Source organism: Mus pahari, chromosome 5 (genome assembly GCF_900095145.1).
Source record: "Mus pahari chromosome 5, PAHARI_EIJ_v1.1, whole genome shotgun sequence".
NCBI lineage: Eukaryota > Metazoa > Chordata > Mammalia > Rodentia > Muridae > Mus > Mus pahari.
Genome location: NC_034594.1, coordinates 154,127,343 through 154,145,833, shown reverse-complemented (window position 1 = coordinate 154,145,833; position 18,491 = coordinate 154,127,343). Strand labels below are relative to the sequence as shown.

The window sequence follows — 18,491 nt, the reverse complement described above, 5'->3', positions numbered from 1 at the left end:
TTTTTTTTTTGGTTTTTCGAGACAGGGTTTCTCTGTATAGCCCTGGCTGTCCTGGAACTCACTCTGTAGACCAGGCTGTCCTCGAACTCAGAAATCCGCCTGCCTCTGCCTCCCAAGTGCTGGGATTAAAGGCCTGCGCCACCAGGCCCAGCTGTAGTACAGAGTTTTAAAAAGGAAAATGAACTTAAAGATAATGTAATACAGTTTTAAACAAGTGCAGTTTTTCCATAAAATTTATATTTTCTAATATGCACATGGTAAATTATATATATGATAAATTATATATAACAGAAAGTTAGCCATATTAACCACTTTAGAGTGTAGAATTTGGTGGCATTGGTTAAATTACATTATTGTACAACGAGCATCAGCATTCACCACAGAACCTTTTCATCCTTGACACAAACTCTCCATGAAGAGCAAGTATTCCCTGCCATTCAGATGACCCAGCCTGTAAGGCCCATGTAATGGAGGAAGCCAACTGTGGAAAGTAGTCCGCTGGCCTCTTAAAGGAAGTCTGTGATATGCACCCCCTTGCCCCGAATGAATGTAATTAAAGCCACCAACCATTCCTTTCCTTATTTCCCCAGCCCCTGGCAGCCCCCATACTGCTTTTGCCTCTGACTTTGTGTGTTTTGGAAACCCATTGTAAATGGAATCATATAGTATTTGTCCCTTTGATTCCCCGCTTGTTTCATATAGTATAATGTCCTCAAGGTTCATCCAAGATACAGCATTACAACAGAATTTATTTCCTTTTAAAGGCTTGAATAAACAAACCATTGTATGTAAGTATCTGTTTTTTCTCTGCTCATCGCTATTTGAGGTATTTGTTTTTGAACAAGGCTGCTATGAACTGGCTATATAAGTATCTGTTTGGGCCCCTCTTTTGGGACTCATCTGTCTCATACAGATGGTCACAGGTAACTTGGTTTGATTTTTCATGAAAAACAGCTGAGGAGGAGACGCTTTTAATTTAACAATACAAATAAAAGATATGTGACTAGTTTACCTATATATTCTAATTTAGCCTTTTTGTCAGATAATGAGTTTATAAAGAATCTTGTCCCAACAACTGATGTAAGTGCAGCATATGGTAGTTGGCTTATTTATGGCAGTTGTTTTATAACAAGGTAAATGACTATATTGGCGTTTACTGTGTGTTGGCCTTTTACATTTCCTACAATAGTTTGGGGCTCAGATTTTAGTGTAATATGTACAGCTGTAGGAAAGCCATATATAGGAAAATAGTCTGTATTCTAATGGTATGTCTGCCAGCTCCAGCCATCTAAAATTCAATCATGAGTTTAAAGTGTACTTTTTGCATTTAAATCTTTATAACAAAGCATTTTATTCAGCAGTGATAGAATAAATTCCAAGTTAATACAACTGTTCAGTAATATATAGGTCTTCTTTTTCTTTTTAGATTTATATATTTATTTTTATGGTATGCGCCTTCATGTGGTTGTTGGCAATTGTATTTAGGACCTCTGCTCCCTCCGGTCAACTCTGCTCGTTGAGTTCCTGCTCACTCCAAGTCAAAGGTTTATTTATTATTATAATAAGTAATAAACTGTAGCTATCTTCATACACACCAGAAGAGGTCGTCACATTTCATTACAGGTGGTTGTGAGCCACCATGGGGTTGCTGGTATTTGAACTCAGGACCTTTAGAAGAGCAGTCAGTGCACTTACCCCCTGAGCCATCTTGCCAGTCCAATACATAGTAGGTCTTTAGTTAGGGTAGTAGACGAAACCACAGTCATACACTTCTCAATTTTTTGTTGTTTTCACTTGTTCAGAGGGTCTTCTGTGGTTTTAGGTTGGAATTTTATCTTAACTTTTCTAGTCACCACTTTTCTATAAGGAACTGGTGAAAATATCTCTGAAAAAAATAGGTAGCCATATCCTTCTACTTGCCTAGTAGATTTTAAAGGTCACATTTGTGTTCTTTAGATTTTCATCACTGTGACAAAATATCTGACACAAACAGAATGGTTTATGTTTCAGAGTTTTAATCTAAGTTTATATTTTAGAGGTTTAATTCCAAGGTTACTGAGCTCCATTGATTCTGGGCCAGAGCATGGTGACGCAGGGCATCACAATGAAAACATGTCATGAAGAAAAATTACTCTGTGACCAACAGGAAGCTGAGACAGGCAAGACACAGATTATACCCATTTTAAAGGCACCCTCCAGTGCCTGCTTTGTAATTTCCACAGACACTTCTCACTGATGCCATCAATTTACAAATCCACCACCAGATTAAACTGTTAAAAAAAGAATCCTCATGGCCTAATCCCTTTCGTGAAGCTCAGACTGAATGAGTGGGCAAACAGGAAAGCTGAGTGTTTTCTTTCATGTTTCCTGATCCACAGAGATGTGAAGTGGGTCTTCTCCCACTCCCTCAGACCGTTGTGGTCCCACCTTCTGTGCTTCTTTCTCTGTAATAAATGCAGCAAACCATGAGGAAAAGAAGTTTTGTCCAGTTGCTTTGTTCATGTATTTTGCCACTTCAATAAAAAGGTGCTTTTTTTTTTTTTTTTTTAAAAAAACTTGAAAGGTTTCAGGAGAAATCTGTGTTTCTGTCAGTATTCAGTATCTGAGGGGCTTGCTCTTCAGCCAGTTAGGTTTTCCTCAGGATGTGCCCCTTGCAGTTGCACACTTGAGGCCATCACGTCCTGTTCACGCTCAGTCTCACTTGCTACCTTACTGCTGTTGCCTCCTTCCAATAGATAGGTTTTCATTTTCTCTCCATGAACTCTTAAAAATTCCATCCCAGTTTCTCCTTAATTGTGGTTCTAAGAATAGAATATTGTATATATTCCTTAGTTTTATATTCTCTCTCTAGGCATGCTGTTGACAATAGCAGGTTCTTTTTATTGACTTGTATTTATTGAATTTTATGGATCCTGTACTTACTTGAGTGCTAGTAAGAATGATTTCAGGTGGGTATTATGTGTGGTACAGGCTGCCAATCCAGGCAGTTGGGAGGCAAAAGCAGGAGGAATATCCTGGAACTACATGATGAGATCCTGTCTCAAAAAACAGGCAATAAGATATTTTTATAGTTGTTGATATTAGCAGAGTTTCATGTGCCCTAGGCTGGCCTCAGACTCTATATGTACCTGAGCTCCTGGTCCTACTGCCTCCATCTTCCAAGTAGTGGTGTCAGAGGTGTATACTACCATATCAGCTACCGTGCTTGGAGTAAAGGATATAGCTTAGTTGGTGAAGTAAGCACCTATATCCTTTACCTGAGATTATTATTTTAAAGCTTAACTTCCAGATTCCTGAGAATATGACTGTTTAGTAAGGACCTTCTTTCTCCATACCAAGGAAAGAAGAACAGTTGGGGGATTTTTCATCCTGAAAGGTAGTCTGTCAGGTTTACAAAGTATTTTCAAAAGCACACTGTTTTGCTTTAGATGAACTGACACTTTTCCTTGGCTGGGATAGATTGTTACACCTGACTGCATTTGCATTTTCTGTATGAACTTGGATACTGTGGGATAAAGAGCTTAATAGTGACATTGATATTTTACCTCTTAGAAATTAATAATACTGCCTTTGTGAAAGCGATGAATAATGATGCATCTTGCCTTTCTACATATTTCAAGTATCTGCATCCCAGATGGTTTTCTTGCTTTGCAAAAAGAAAAAGGGAAAAAAGAAAATGTTTGTTTGCTGCCATTATTTGTATCTGTTCTTTGTCAGTACCATTCACAATGTTTTTGCAATTTTCTTCAATCAGTAAACCACGATAGGAGAACCTGTTATTAGTAAGCAGAATTTCTCCCATCTTTAGCAGATTTTTTTTAATAGAATAATAGCAAAGAGGAAATGTTATTTAAAAGAGAAGCCTTCTTATGAATCTACTGATATTTGAATTTAGTTAATGAAAACTTTGGTATTCTTAAAATCCTTCATGTTTACTTTTAATTTTATTTTTATTATTGTTACTTGGCTTGAACTGAAAATTACTTCCTGAGTTCTAGAGACAGGAAGTCCATGGTCAAGGTAATAATAGGATTGGTGTCCTCTGTGGCTTCCTCCCATGCAGTTGTGCTAACTATCCTATTACCACCTTTTAGTATGCCCTTTGTATATGTGGTGCTTCTCATCCCTAGAGTGGTTAGTGTGTAAAAAGTACTGGTAGGCAGAAGCTGTCCTTCCTATTCAGTTCTTCAGAAATTAACAACCAGAGTAGTACACACCTTTAATCCCAGAGATAGGTAGATTTCTGTGAGTTCCAGGCTAGTATGGTCTATATAGTGAGTTCCAGGATAACCAGAGGTCCTGTCTTGGGGAGGGGATGTGTATTAAGGATCCCATTTTTATGTTGCCTCTTGAATCTGTTAGAAGAGGCCATCAGGTACAGGGTTGGAGTCCTGTTGGTAAGCCATCAAATGACTCTTAAGTGTCTGACTGCTGCCTCCCAGTTAAATTATGGCTTTGGCCCTGAAATTCCCTTGATCAGATAACTAGTGATTTCTATTTCAGAGAGCTGGGGGTTGGGGGAGTTCAAAACCCAAGTTATTCCTATTTTGAAAAGCCAGAGGAGGGGGCCGGTGTGTGTGTGAAAGCTACTCTAGAGGCTGGAGAGATGGCTCAGCAGTTGAGAGCATGGCAGCCCATAACTGTCTGCAAATCCAAGATCTGACATGCTCACACAAGCATAGGTGCAGGCAAACCACCAGTGCACATAAAATAAACACATACATACATACATAAGCCAGAGTTGAGATGCTCAGCTGTCATATCATTTACTACATCTGCTGACAATTAATTTTAAAACTACAGTTACTGACAGAGACTTTTCAGTCATTGCAAAGCCCCAAAGGTCACTTACACTCCTACATACAAACCAGCCATGGGTTTGGAAACCTGTGACCTTGAGGGGAAAATAACTTGAAGAAACAGGAGCAAAGTCCAGTGAGAAGAATTTTGTCTAGTCCTTCCTTGGTGCACCATGAGGAGGGCAGGAGGCCACAGAGGGGACTAAATTTTTTCAGGAGTCTGGTGAATAGTGTCTTTTGGGGGAGGAGCTGTAAAATTAACAAAAACTTCATCTCATATATCTAATTTGCTCTTATACAGTTCATGAGTGGGTTCCTGAGCAGTAATAACAATGGGTTTTGTAAGGTAGGAGCACATAACAAGAGACATGGGCTCATTACTGTCGGTTAGCTTTTTTTCTTTCTTTCTTTCTTTCTTTCTTTCTTTCTTTCTTTCTTTCTTTCTTTCTTTCTTTCTTTCTTCTTTCTTTCTTTCTTTCTTTCTTTCTTTTTGTTGTTGTTGTTGTTGTTGTTGTTGTTGTTGTTGTTGTTTGTTTGTTTTTTGAGACAGGGTTTCTCTGTATAGCCCTGGCTGTCCTGGAACTCACTCTGTAGACCGGGCTGGCCTCCAACTCAGAAATCTGCCTGCCTCTGCCTCCCGAGTGCTGGGATTAAAGGCGTGCACCACCACGCCCGGCTCGGTTAGCTTTTTCTTAAGGGTTAAAGCCAAGGAGCCTTATGGACCCCTTCTTCTGTGTGTGTGTGGGGGGGGGTGGGGTGGCTGCAGGCATAGAAACTTAACTGTTACCCGAGGATCAATCTACTTAAAGCTTCAATTTGATTGTGTGGCATTTAGTATTAATGACTCCATTTTGGTGTGAACCAGTCTGGTTTTTTCAACCTAGTAAAGGAGCTCAGATCAAAGCAGTTTCCCTAGCAGGAACATTGTAATGTGGTGGTTATGTTCATACTTTGTATCCTTTGTGTTAATCTTCCAGCATCCCACACATTCCTCTCTTGTTTTCTAGTATCCTTGCTTCTGTCCTTCATTTCCTGGTCAACTTCTACAGTCTTTTTAGTTCATGGTAGCCAGAGTCATATTTTTAAAAACCAAGTCATGTTCTACTTTAAGCCCACCAGTTTTTCCTGTCTCCTTCCTGTGGCTCAAATGCTACCTCCTCAGAGACTCTCACTAGGGGACTATAAAAGGAAGCAATTAGTGATGGCTCTGGGGACCCTAGGAAGACTTAACAAAAGGAAAAGCATTCGATTCTGTTTTTTTATGATTTAGATTTTGTTAGATGCATTTATTTACTGAACAGCATTTAAGGATGCCACTGTGCTTGAGCACTGGTGTGTTTCTGCTTCCCTTGACAAGTGATCGGTAACTGGTGTCTTTGACAGGGAACTGCTCTTTGTTAATGACTGCTTTCTGCATCATTGCTACATAGTATGTACAAGAAGTTCTTTTTTTCCTTAACCATAAGGAACATTTCATTTACTGGTGCCTATTTTGGGTAAGCATTCTTTACCATAATATATAATTACCTGTGGAAAATTTAACTATATTCAGAAGTGAATTTACTGACCAAGGTAAAAAAAACTATACATAAAGTAGTATCGTATTTCCTAACACTGTGTGTGTGTGTGTCGGGGGTGGTAAGCATTTTAATGCTATACTTGACTGGTAAATACCAAAATTAACATTAGGAACATGAAGTACAATGAAGTCTGTACACTAGCTGCATTACATCATGTGATTTTGTTTATGACTGTTAAGTATCCAGTCTTCACAAAACCACAGTTTAGTAGTTTACTTATTTTATCTTTTTTCCTAATTGTTTCACTGATATAGAAATAGGAAGACTTTGACAAGTTTTTATTTTGCGGCTTGCCATGGTTGCATATAAAGATGCATTGCTCTGTTCTTGGGTATATCCCAGCAATACTTTCTGTGTGGCTGAGAACAGCCAAAATTAGCTAAGGTTTTCTTTATAGCCAGGCTTCTTTTGATTCTTGGATCTTCCAGTACTCAGCCTCCTGAGTGTTGTGTGCCATATCTATACACTACCATACCTGACAGATAATGCTGTCTTACTTAAAGCAGGTCTTTGACAAATTCACTGGAACAGACTATAACAGGGTGAAAATACAAGCATGGACAGTGTAATGTCTGGAAAACTAATGTTTTGCTTATGTATATGGTGTTTTGCCTGTGTGTATATGTGCATACCACCCATGTGCCTGGTACTTGCAGAGGCCAGAAGAGGGCATCAGATTTCCTGAGACTGAAGTTACAGACAGTAATGAGCCACTGTGTGGTACTGGGAATTGAATCAGGCTCTTCTAGAAGAGCAACCAGTGCTCTTTCTTGCTGAGCCATCTCTCCAGCTCTTCTATACCTATTTTTCTGTTTAAAAAGTTCTGAGCCGAGCCATGGTGCATGTTTTTAATCCCGACACTCAGGAGGCACATGCAGGCAGATCTTTGGGAGTTTGAAACCAGCATGGTCCACAGTACAGTGAAGGCTTAGGGAAAAAAAAAAAAAAACCCTTCTTCTAACAACTTGTGATGGATGGTCATCCCCTACAGGTTTTTAAAAATCTACCCAGTTGCTAAGAGACCAAAATATTGACATCCTCTTCTATATTGATTCATCCAATCAGTTTTTTAAATTTTTAGGTAGGTCCATGAAATTAAAAAAAAAAAAAACAAAAAAACTTGATTGCCATCTTTTAATGGCAGTGACAACATAGTTTAATGGCCTACTTGTGTGTCACATCTGTGGTCAGAGTTGCTGGGTGAGCGCTAGCTGGTCTCTGAGCCTGCGTGAACCTCCTTAGTTTATATCTGAGATTGTTGGCATGACAGGTGTTGCATCTAATTCAAGCCATCAGGCTTTCAAGGCCTCCTGAAATGCATTTAAAAAGAGAGAGAGAGACAGAGAGAGAGAGACAGAGAGAGATGTGGTCTTTTATAGCCCTAGCTGGCCTTGAGCTCCCAGAGATCCATCTGCCTTTGCCTCGTGAGAGAGTGCCAGGGTTAAGGCCTGTGCCGCTGGGCCTGGCCAGAACTGAGTTTTGAATAATGGACAATAAAGTTTTGCATTAATTTGAAGGCTTTTTTTTTTCTCATTTCATATTAAATGAGTTTCTGCAGCTAAAAGCTGTAGGAAGCACTGACCTTTTGCTTATTTCAGTCATCTTTGTTATACTTATAAAAGTTGTCATTTAGTACTTGTTTCTATTGTGAGTAATGAGTCTTCAGCTGCTGTACTGACAAATATCTTTAAATAATGCTCTCTAAAAAAAAAAATAGTTCAAGCTTTAGTCATTGACTTGTTTCTAGTCTCAGAAAATTTCTAGGCAACAAAAGTAATTTGAGACAGCACCAAAGGATTTACTACACTTGTTTATAGCTTAGGTTCTGTAGAATTTCTGTAATGGAAAATTAAAACAATTCTAATTAATTGCTCGGAAGCAAGTTTATTGTTCAGTGCAGTGATTTCTTTAGGTTTCCCATGATCTTGTCATCAAGGCAACACAACCCCCTGCCTTGGAGCTGTGTTCATTGTGCTTACATGGATGAGAGAGGCATGAGTAAGGTGGGAATGTGTATGTGTGTGTGGGGGGGGGTGACTATTTATGAGGGTGTTTGGGAAAAGCACACCGAGTGTAGTCTGAAATCTCTTGAGGCAGAACCCAGTAGACTGGACAAGCACCTTCTGTTCCGACGACGACTATTTAGGAGCATCTGTGGTAACCGCTCACATGTAGGCTTCGCCTTTCAGACCAAAGGTTTTCAACTTTCTTCATGATTGGTGACCCTTAACCATAAAACTATGTCGATGCTACTTCCTAACTAACTTTACTGTTAGGAATCATATCATAAATGTCAGATATACGAAGGCTAACTGATGATGGATTGTGTGACCCACAGGTTGTGAACCACTGGTCTAGAAGCTGTGTTTCACTGGGTTTGTAGTCAGCAGTGTGCTTGTTTTGATGTTCTCTTTTGAAAAGTGATACTAAAAAGGAACTGTGGCATGGGATAAGGTAACAATCAGGGGTTCCCACCCCCCCAGAACATTAGAGAATATTTGAAAGGTAAATGTATTGTTCCATAAGAAATTGACCTTATTCCTGTTGTACTTGTATGTCTCTATTATTTAGTAGCAAGTAATTGGAATAGATGGCAACCATAAATTTTGGTCTTTTCCTTTTTTAGTATTTATATGTAATGAAGAGGGTTTTAAATCTAATAGGAAATCATCTTGTAGTATTAAACTTTTAGTGTGTGTGTGTGTGTGTACACATGTGTATGTGTGTACTTGTACGTGTACTTGTGACTGCAGATGCCCTTGGAAGCCAGAGGCATCCAGTCTCTTGGAGCTGGAATTACAGGTAGTTTTTGGGCTGTCCAGTCTGGATGCTGGGTTGATCTCAAAGTTGTGCTCTCTGCAAGAGCAGTAAGCTCTCTTAACCCTGAGCTTTCCCTCCAGCCCCTTATTCTTCCACTTTTAAAGGAAAAAGGGAGACAAATGGTTAGGTATAAGATAGCAGTAACCTGACTAAAGGGAGTGAAAGGAGCCGGTCCTGTTGTCCACCATTGACCATTAGTTTCAACTCACTGTTTGAAGAACAGATACTTCATTGTTTGAGACCTTGAAGTGATTGTAATGATAAAAGTAATTTTGTCCAAAAATAATGTCAGGTTACCATTGTATACTTAAACAAGTGGTGATTAGCTTGGTATTAATAGATACATTTAGAATGAAATACTTCTGGTGCTCTTTGTGTTTTTCTGGATCGCACACTCTGCCCACATTCTACATTAGACTTCACCCCCAGGAGTTGATTGTTAACTGACTGCCAGATTGGCTAACCCTGGCTCATGGTTCTGTGGCATACCTAGCATATTTTAAATATCTCATTTAAATTTTATTTTTTTACAGTGAACAGAGTATCTGTCAGGCAAGAGCTGCTGTGATGGTTTATGATGATGCCAATAAGAAGTGGGTGCCAGCTGGTGGCTCAACTGGGTTCAGCAGAGTACACATATATCACCATACAGGCAACAACACATTCAGAGTTGTGGGCAGAAAGATTCAAGACCATCAGGTAAGGGGCTGCTGAAATTCTTCATGTTTGTGCATGCATGCATATATGTGTGGGTGCAGACTTGCACACGTGATACAAACATGTGTAGGGCAGAGGACAGATCTCGGGAGGGTATTTTCTCTTGGTACCTTGTAGGATCTGGAGATCAAACCTCACTGAGCAGGCAGGGTTTTGTTTTCATTAGATTGTCGAATCAGGCCATCCACCTGGCCCCTTTTTATAATCTAAATTCAGAATTGACAATAGGAAATACAGTATAAGGAACACATTGTATGCTTATGGGACATTTTATCTATCTACTTACTGATCAAAGGTACAGTTTGTGTGGCTCGAAAAGGGATTTGAAAGTATAAATGGTTTCAGAAAGTATTGTTAAACTCCTAAGTGATTAATAAAAATGTGGTAGGCGTTAGTGTTGCTGGAACCTTTAGGCTTTTTTTTCCAGTTCATATCTAAGGTGAGCTTTTGGTAATTCCCTTTTCCATATTCTCAAGGCAGTAGTGGGTTGTCTGATTCCTTGATGCCTTGGCCCCTGTCAGATCCAGATCAGGGTCTTCAGGCAAAGGAAGAAGTAGATGAGGCCTTACTGCTGTATACTAACAGTGGGAACTTTGACGGATTGTAGACTTACTAAGTTCCCTTGTAAAAGTGGTTTTTCAAAGATGTAATTTAACTAATGTTTAAAACCATCCTGCTACAAAGTGCAGGGAAAATATACTTAGATTCTGTTTGGTGCCCTGTGAGTTCTTGCTCAGAGAGAGTTAGAGCTGTACTTTTCCAGTAAGCAGTAATGTAAACAGATGCTGCAGTAACCCTGAATTTTAAGTTTGTCAACTGATAATAGCTAGGAATTTATCATCTTCATGCATGCTTGAGAGGAATGTGTATTGAAACTGGTTCTTCTGCAAAAATTGGGACTCCAAGAGGCTGCGTCTCATAAAAAGAGGACAAAGAGAAAAATCCTCCTCTTTTTACTGAGGAGACTGTTTCCCTGGGAACTAGAAACTGCAGACTCCCTTATGTAACTTATTGACTAATACTGATAGCAGGGCAGTGGAGTTTTAAGACCCCTGATTAAAAATGCAGTGTTTCTCTGATGAGAAACTTTCATAGCTGTGGGTTAGTCTACAGACATTAGTTCCCCTCTCTTCTTTGTTGAGTGACCCCTCCTCTCTAGCCTCTCCTGTTCCTCAGTGTCCTCACCGTGCTCCAGTTTCCTCACTGTCCAGACACAGCCTCTGGTCTCCTGTTTCTCTACCAAAAAACTCCACTCACCACTGCCTGTCAGTAGCTGAGCTATGGCATGTGCTTTCTTTTTATCTGTTCTCCTGCTGAGTGGTCCCTCAGGTTAAAGACATGTCAGATGCTGCCCAGGATACAAATAAAAACTAGATGACAAAGCTTTATAAAATTGTTGAACTCTCTTCCCCTTGTTTTTACATGTATGAATTTTTGCCTATGCATGCCTATGGAAGCCAGAGAATGGCATCTGACTCCCTGGTACTGGATGGTTGTGAGCTACTATGTGGATCCTGGGCACTGAATCCCAGCTGTCTAGAAGAGCAGCCAATAGTTTCTACTGTCTCCAGCCCCCTGTTGAACCTTCTTAACATTTCAAGCTAAGAACTGTAAGAAAAGGCTGGGAAAGATATTAATAGAATTGAAATTATAGTAGGTAGATGATTACTTCGCTTTTAAAATATAAAACTTTTAAAATCTGGCAATGGTGACACAGTATCTTCTCAACAAATTTGTTTCTTTTATGTCCCTGCTGAGATTTATCACAACATAAATATTTCACATTGTATCTTTATTCATAAGCTTAAGATCCAAACCCTTCAGAAGCTAGCTAGCATCATGCAAAAAGACAAAAGATACTTGGTATGAACCACATTTTCTAAAAAATTAATTTATTTTTTATACTCCATATTTCATTCCCCATCCCCCCATCCACCTTCCAACTGCTCCACATTCCAATGCCTAGCCAGAAGTTAAATGCAAGAAAAAGGAAATAAAACACAGAGGGATTAAAAAGTATGAAATGAAGAAGTCAGTTGTTGGTGACATGATTGTTTTTAGAGAGAACAAAATCTGATCATAAATCATGAGGATCAGCAGGATATTAGAATAAATAAACCTTGGTTTAGTAATAGGTTAGAATTAAGTAAGTTTAATAGGTGTTCTAGATAGGTTGTCTAGAAATGGTTTTCCTCTGAGGAAATGAAGAGGTTAAGTGGATACTGTTTCCAATAGTTAGTGTCTTGGTTACTTTGCTGATTCTGTGAGGAAATATGCTGACTAAAGTAGCTTTAGGACGCAGGAACAGCAATCCGACTGGTCACATTCATCTCCATCTAGGAATCCGAGAGTGAACAGGAAATAAAGTCAGGCTGTAGACCTTCAAGGTTTGTCTCCAGTGACCACTTTCTCAAGAAATGCCCAGCCTCCTAAAACTTGACACTTTTGCCAAGCAGTGTTACCAGCTGGGAACCAAGTGTTCAAATGTGAGCCTGTGGAGGACATGTTAAGACCACAACCAGTAACAGTAACTACTTCATCAGATACCACACAAATTTAATAGGTGTTCCAAGATACCAATATAGAGAACTACTATGTCAGCCCAAGTAAGGACTGTGTGATACTCATGAAGTAAAGATACCTTTGTGACATTAGTGATCAAATGGGCTTTTTTTTGGCTTTAGTACAGTTTTAAATTTGGGAATTGACAATGTTTTAAAAGTATAAATGGCATCTTTCCACAAAGGACCAAAAGTAGCTAAAGCAGTAATGAGGAACAGAGTAGAAGGCAGAGTCTGGAGGTGGCGCCTAGTGTAAAAGTGCAGTAGGAAGACACTACCGCTGGGCAGATATTAGCTATATTGACCAGTGGGGAAACTCAACTTGTAACAAAAGGTAAACCTGTAGCTTAGCTAAAATAATTTGGACACACAAAGAAAACAAACACCAGGAAGTTTGAACTATCTCTCACCATATTGCAAATCAATTCCCATTTTACTGGAGGTGCAGGTGTTCGTGGTTAACAGTAGTAAAGCTTCCAGAAGACAAAATGAAGTACTATTTTCATAACTTATATTGTCAAATATCTCGTAGAACACAAAAACATTAAAAGAGAAAAGGATTTTTAATTTGAAATAAAAGGAACTTCTTACCATATCACTAACAGTGAATAGGCAAGTTACAGAATGGGACAAAATATTTGTCATATAAATATTTTTCCTTGGCTTAGCAGTTAAGAGCACTGTCTGCTCTTCCGGAGGTCCTGAGTTCAAATCCCAGCAACCACATGGTGGCTCACAACCATCTGTAATGGGTTCTGATGCCTTCTTCTGGTGTGTCTGAAGACAGCTACAATGTACTTACATATAATAAATAAATCTTTAAAAAACAATTTAAAAAATTTCCTTTGGGATCATATAAAGTAAAGATGGATCAGTTAGGAGAGAAGTGGGCCAGAAATTTATTAATGAATGTAATCAGGAATTCACAAAAGATTTATCTTGAAACAACACAAAAAAGGAGACCTGTGAGATAGCATAGAGGGTAAAGGCACCTGCTGTGCAGCCCTGGCTACCTGAGTTTTATCGCTAGAGCCTACATAAAGATGGACAGAGAACCAGAGCCACAGAGCTATCATTTGACCTCCACAGGTGTGCCAGGCCTGTGTGCATTCTTCTGATATAACTTAGGGATTCCTTTAAATATCTAGAAGGACCAACAGTGGCAGTGCTACACAGTATATGGAGTCATACGAACTTTCATATACTGCTGTGGAATGGTAAATGATAGGACACATTTAGAAAGCTATGTGGAGTTTTCCACTAAAGTTAAATATACTTATGACGTATACTAGTCCAACATGGGTTCATGTTCTGTAAAAACATGCACTCTGTGTACCAGCAGATGTTTAATAGGATGTTCAGGCCATTATTTGTAGTAGCCACAGATTCTGGGCAATAAAAATGTCAGTGAAAGAATGGGTAGGTTGGTAGTTTATACAATAAAGCAGTGAAAACAAACAACCATGGTTGATATATAAGTGCATGACTCTTAAATGTGCATCTGAGGAAAGAGGGTGACTACATTTCTCAAATGGATTCTGTGATGCTGTTTTTATCAAATTCCAAATCCTGTAAAACTAATTTGTACTATTGGAGATACTCTGTCTGGATGGGAGAAGTCCAAAGGGAACTTTACAGATAATATTCCATTTTTTAATTTATAATTTATTAATAAATAAGTTAAAGTATATTTAATGAAATACATTGCTTTTTTTGTTGTTGATTTATTATTTAGAAGCAGGCCTTTTGTGAACATAAGATGGCTAACGTTCCATCAGACTCACTTCTATAGACTTGCCTTTATTCTAGGCAACTGTTCCAACTAGCTTTCATAAAGTCTGCTAGGAATACGCTTAAATAAATACCTACACTCTGGATTTATACTGGCTTCTATTATTTTCCAGTTATTAGCTGGCTTTATAATGAATTAATTGTTTTTTAGGTTGTGATAAACTGTGCCATTCCTAAAGGGCTGAAGTACAATCAAGCTACACAGACTTTCCACCAATGGAGGGACGCTAGACAGGTGTATGGGCTCAACTTTGGCAGCAAAGAGGATGCCAATGTCTTCGCAAGTGCCATGATGCATGCCTTAGAAGTGTTAAATTCACAGGAAGCAGGTAAAGTGTCTGTGCTTTCCCAGTGCTCTTCAGTGGAAATGCTATGTATGTGTTAGAACAAAACTTTCTCGTCAGCTTTATATATATATGAACTCTTTCTGAATTGTTTGTGTTAAAACTGTAGTCTAGCTGTCTAGCTGGGCATGGTGGCACACACCTTTAATCCCAGCATTTTTGAGGGAGAGGCAGGTGAGTCTGTGAGTTTGAGGCCAGCCAGGGCTATATAGAGAAACCCTGTCTCAAAACAAGAAGCAGCAGCAGCATAGTCTAGAAGCATAACGCTACGAGTTTAATTAGTCTAGTTATTCTTTAGACCTCATTTGAAATTATCTAGATTAGTTTGTCCTGCTGTCAAAACTACAAGCTCTCTGCGTTGCTCAGGCTAGCCTCAAATTCTTTATTTCAGGCAATCCTCCTGCCTTCTGCTTTCCAAAGTAGCTGGAACTTCAATCTTTTCCATATGCCTGTTGTTATTTGCCTTTTATCAAGAAGTACATAGTTTTCTAAAATGTACTTTTTAAGCCACCTCTGAGCCTAGGGATTTATATTTAGAATGTAATATGATCTCCTAATGCTTGGCTCTAAAGCAACGGTTCTCAACCTTCCCAATGCTGCGACTCTTCAGTACAGTTCCTGGTGTTGTGGTGACCCTCAACCATGAAATTATTTTTGTTTTTTCTTCATAACTGTAATTTTGCTAGTTATAAATTCTACTATAAATATCTGTGTTTTCTGATGGTCTTTGTAGAACCCCTCAACCCCCAAAGTGGTTGTGACCCACAGGTTGATAAACTGCTAAGGGTTGTTTGAAGATTTGAGGCACACCCTCATGGTCCAAGCCTTAATTGGATTCTGAACACTATATGTTGCTAAGAAGGAAGAATAGAAATAATTCACTTTCAAAAGCTCAAGTATTCAAAACCTTATTATCAGAGATATACTAAATTTTGTTTTAGTTTAAGAAACAGAAAAAGAAATACACAAATGTATGGTTGTCATTAGCAACAAATTTTATGATCAGAAAATGTTATAAATGAAAAACAATACAAATGTAGTTACTCCTTCCTGTGTTGTATGTTTCATAGTGATTTTAATGATATAAATGTTCTGAATAAAATACATATAGCTTAATGAGGAGTATTATAGCCAGATGAAATATTGATATTTTCTTGATGATATAGAATTCTAAAAATCCATTATAAATGGTATATTTCTATATCTTACTCTGAAGCATGAAAGGTTTAAGGTATCTAACTCCTTTGCCTGTTTTAAAAATGAATTTTAGAGGAATAGGCACTTTGAGATCTTACAGAAGGTTCTATGTGCCATTGTTCCTGTGTCTGTTTTATATAAAGTTTTCTTTAGGGGAAATTAACATCTGTAAGGAACATATTTTGTTTTCATTGGATCTATTTTGAGTAAATATGCCACTGGAACTTACTTTGGTTTGCCTCTTTAAGATGGCAAAGATGTAAATCATTTCTCCTAATCACTGTACTGTCTTTGTCAGCATAGGACTTTATTAGCATATGTTATAGGAATAGTTTTACACTGTAATAATTAGGAATCATAATTCCTGTATCTTAAATAGGCCACTTACATAATTAGAAGCACGTGTGTGTGTGTGTGTGTGTGTGTGTGTGCGCGCGCACGCGCGCGTGTAGCAGCTTCTGTTCCTGTGTTTGGAACCTATGACCATTTTCATTTCTCAGCTTTCAAATGGAGATACAGTTTAGAACTGTCACCTAGCATAGTTCAAATTATTGTTGATGGTGGTTTTGTCTTGTTCTTACCAATGAATAATATTAGTTTGTTTTCCAAATGCCAGTGCCTAATACTTGTTTTATTCTGATCCTGATTGTTTGAAACTCAGTCTTTTCATGAAGAGACTCAAACTACATTCCTTTACAGAATAATAAACATTTAAAAATAGTTTTGAATCATAAAGTTTTATAAATGAAAATTAATGGTTTTATTTGCTATAGAAGCATTTTTGGTGTGTACAGTATATAGGATTACTGTTATGGGTAAGTTTGACAATACATTGTCTCTTCTCTGTGTCTTCAGTTGTAGTGTAGTGTACAAACTGGTTGAAGTTAGTTATGTTTGTCATGAACCAAGTTTCTGGCAGTGAAGTTCTTGGTTCTATGTTTTTCATTCAAAAAACAAAGCATTAAAATGGTTCATTTGTAGATAGCAAGATTTATTTATTTAGGGAATTACTTTCCTTTGTAAATACCATTTTCTGAATTTTGATGACATTGTCTTTGAAGCAGAAACATGGGGAAAAATTTTAAGAATCTAGTGAGTGGCTGGAGAGATGGCTCAGTTAAGAGCACTGTCTTCTTTCTTTCTTTCCTTCTTCCTTCCCTTCCTTCCTTCCTTCCTTCCTTCCTTCCTTCCTTCCTTCCTTCCTTCCTTCCTTCCTTCCTTCCCCCTTCCTTCTATGGTGCTAGGAGTTGAACTGAATCCAGGGCCTTGTACATGCTGGGCAAGCACTCTACCACCAGCTACCTCCTTAGCCTCGTTTACCACTTTATAAAGCCATGCCCCATACTCACTGTTACTGGTCAGTACTCTTATTTTTCTTATGTTATACTGTTAAGGTGAGCCATTACCATTATCAGTAAATCCTTAGTGATTCTGAGACTTAAAGGTCATGGATATCTTCATTCAAACAGAATCTTTCTGAAGCTCAGTACAAATGGACCAAAAGTCCGGAGAAGAGGTAGCAAGGGGCTGTTCTCTGATTAATGTGGGGCAGGGATCACAGCCAGTGAGGTACTGCATAGCTCTCCAGAGTATGGTTTAGCTGTGTGCTCTCTTCTTGCTTGAGACAGTGATTCTACAGTTCTCCCTTTTTGGCTGCCATTCTTCAAAGCCCTGGTTTTTGTTGTTGTTGTTGTTGGTTTTTTTTGTTTTTTTTTTTAAAGAAAAAGAATGCAGTCTTTTTTGGACTAGTCATTCTAACCTTTACAAGCTGCACTTGCATATATGTGTGTGTTTGATATTTTCAGTTTTTTATGAAAAGGTAGGTGGCAGGAATGTTTTCCTTTATTTTGTTTTTAACATGGTATGCAATTATCTAATATACTGGAAAGTACAGGAGGTGCTAAATACAGTGTGTTATATTTGGAATTTTTAAAAAAAAAAAAACAGGAATCACATGTTCTATCTTTTTTTTAAAGGAGATGAATTAGTGTTCCTGCTTTCATACCAAATGCTTCTGTAACTTTCTTTCTCACCAGTGGAAATTGTCTCAGTTTAAATTAATGTATTCTATAGACCAACCAGCAATCTTTATTTCTATATTTACTTATCAAATATGTTTATAGGCTTTTGTGGATTATGTAAGCTACAATGCCAGTCCTGTTGATGGCTGGTTGAGGTAAATTTGCACAGCCTTTTGCATTTTTGTACATGGTCTAGATCCTTTGAAAATAGGAAATATGTCTTTAAATTCATTTTAAAGAAAGAAAATGTCACGCTAGTTAGATTATTCTGGTTTTGCTCAACCATGATTTATAAACATAGCTTACCAAAAGAAAAAAATCAAAGTATTTTTTTTACTATTAACTAAAGACTGAGTTTGTTGGTTTGTTTTTTAACTCTTGTGAATAAGAACAGAGTGAGAGATAACCTTTGTATGGTTAAAGTTTTTATCAGATTTATAATAAATTTTGGTTCTATTAATTTTTTTTTTTTTTGTGTGTGATAGCTCACCAGAATTTATTTACTTATTTACTTACTTACACTCTTACCTACTTGCATCTTCTGCTCTGTTTTTTTCCTCATACATATCATTTTTTTTTTATTATTATTTTCTTTATTTACATTTCAAATGCTATCCCGAAAGATTCCCATACCCCTCCCCCCACCTCTGTTCCCCTACCC

General features: G+C 38.1%; 1 protein-coding gene across 9 annotated transcripts in view; it reads left to right on the top strand.

Moving 5' to 3' along the window:
- Window positions 1–18,491, top strand: part of Enah (ENAH actin regulator) — a 117,757-nt gene that overhangs the window by 51,453 nt on the left and 47,813 nt on the right. For all 9 annotated transcript variants that reach the window (XM_021198245.2, XM_029538370.1, XM_021198244.2 and 6 more), the window contains exons 2-3: window positions 9,733–9,898; window positions 14,420–14,597. In XM_021198245.2, coding sequence (XP_021053904.1) covers window positions 9,733–9,898; window positions 14,420–14,597 — 344 coding nt within the window. The remainder of the gene's footprint in view (window positions 1–9,732; window positions 9,899–14,419; window positions 14,598–18,491) is intronic.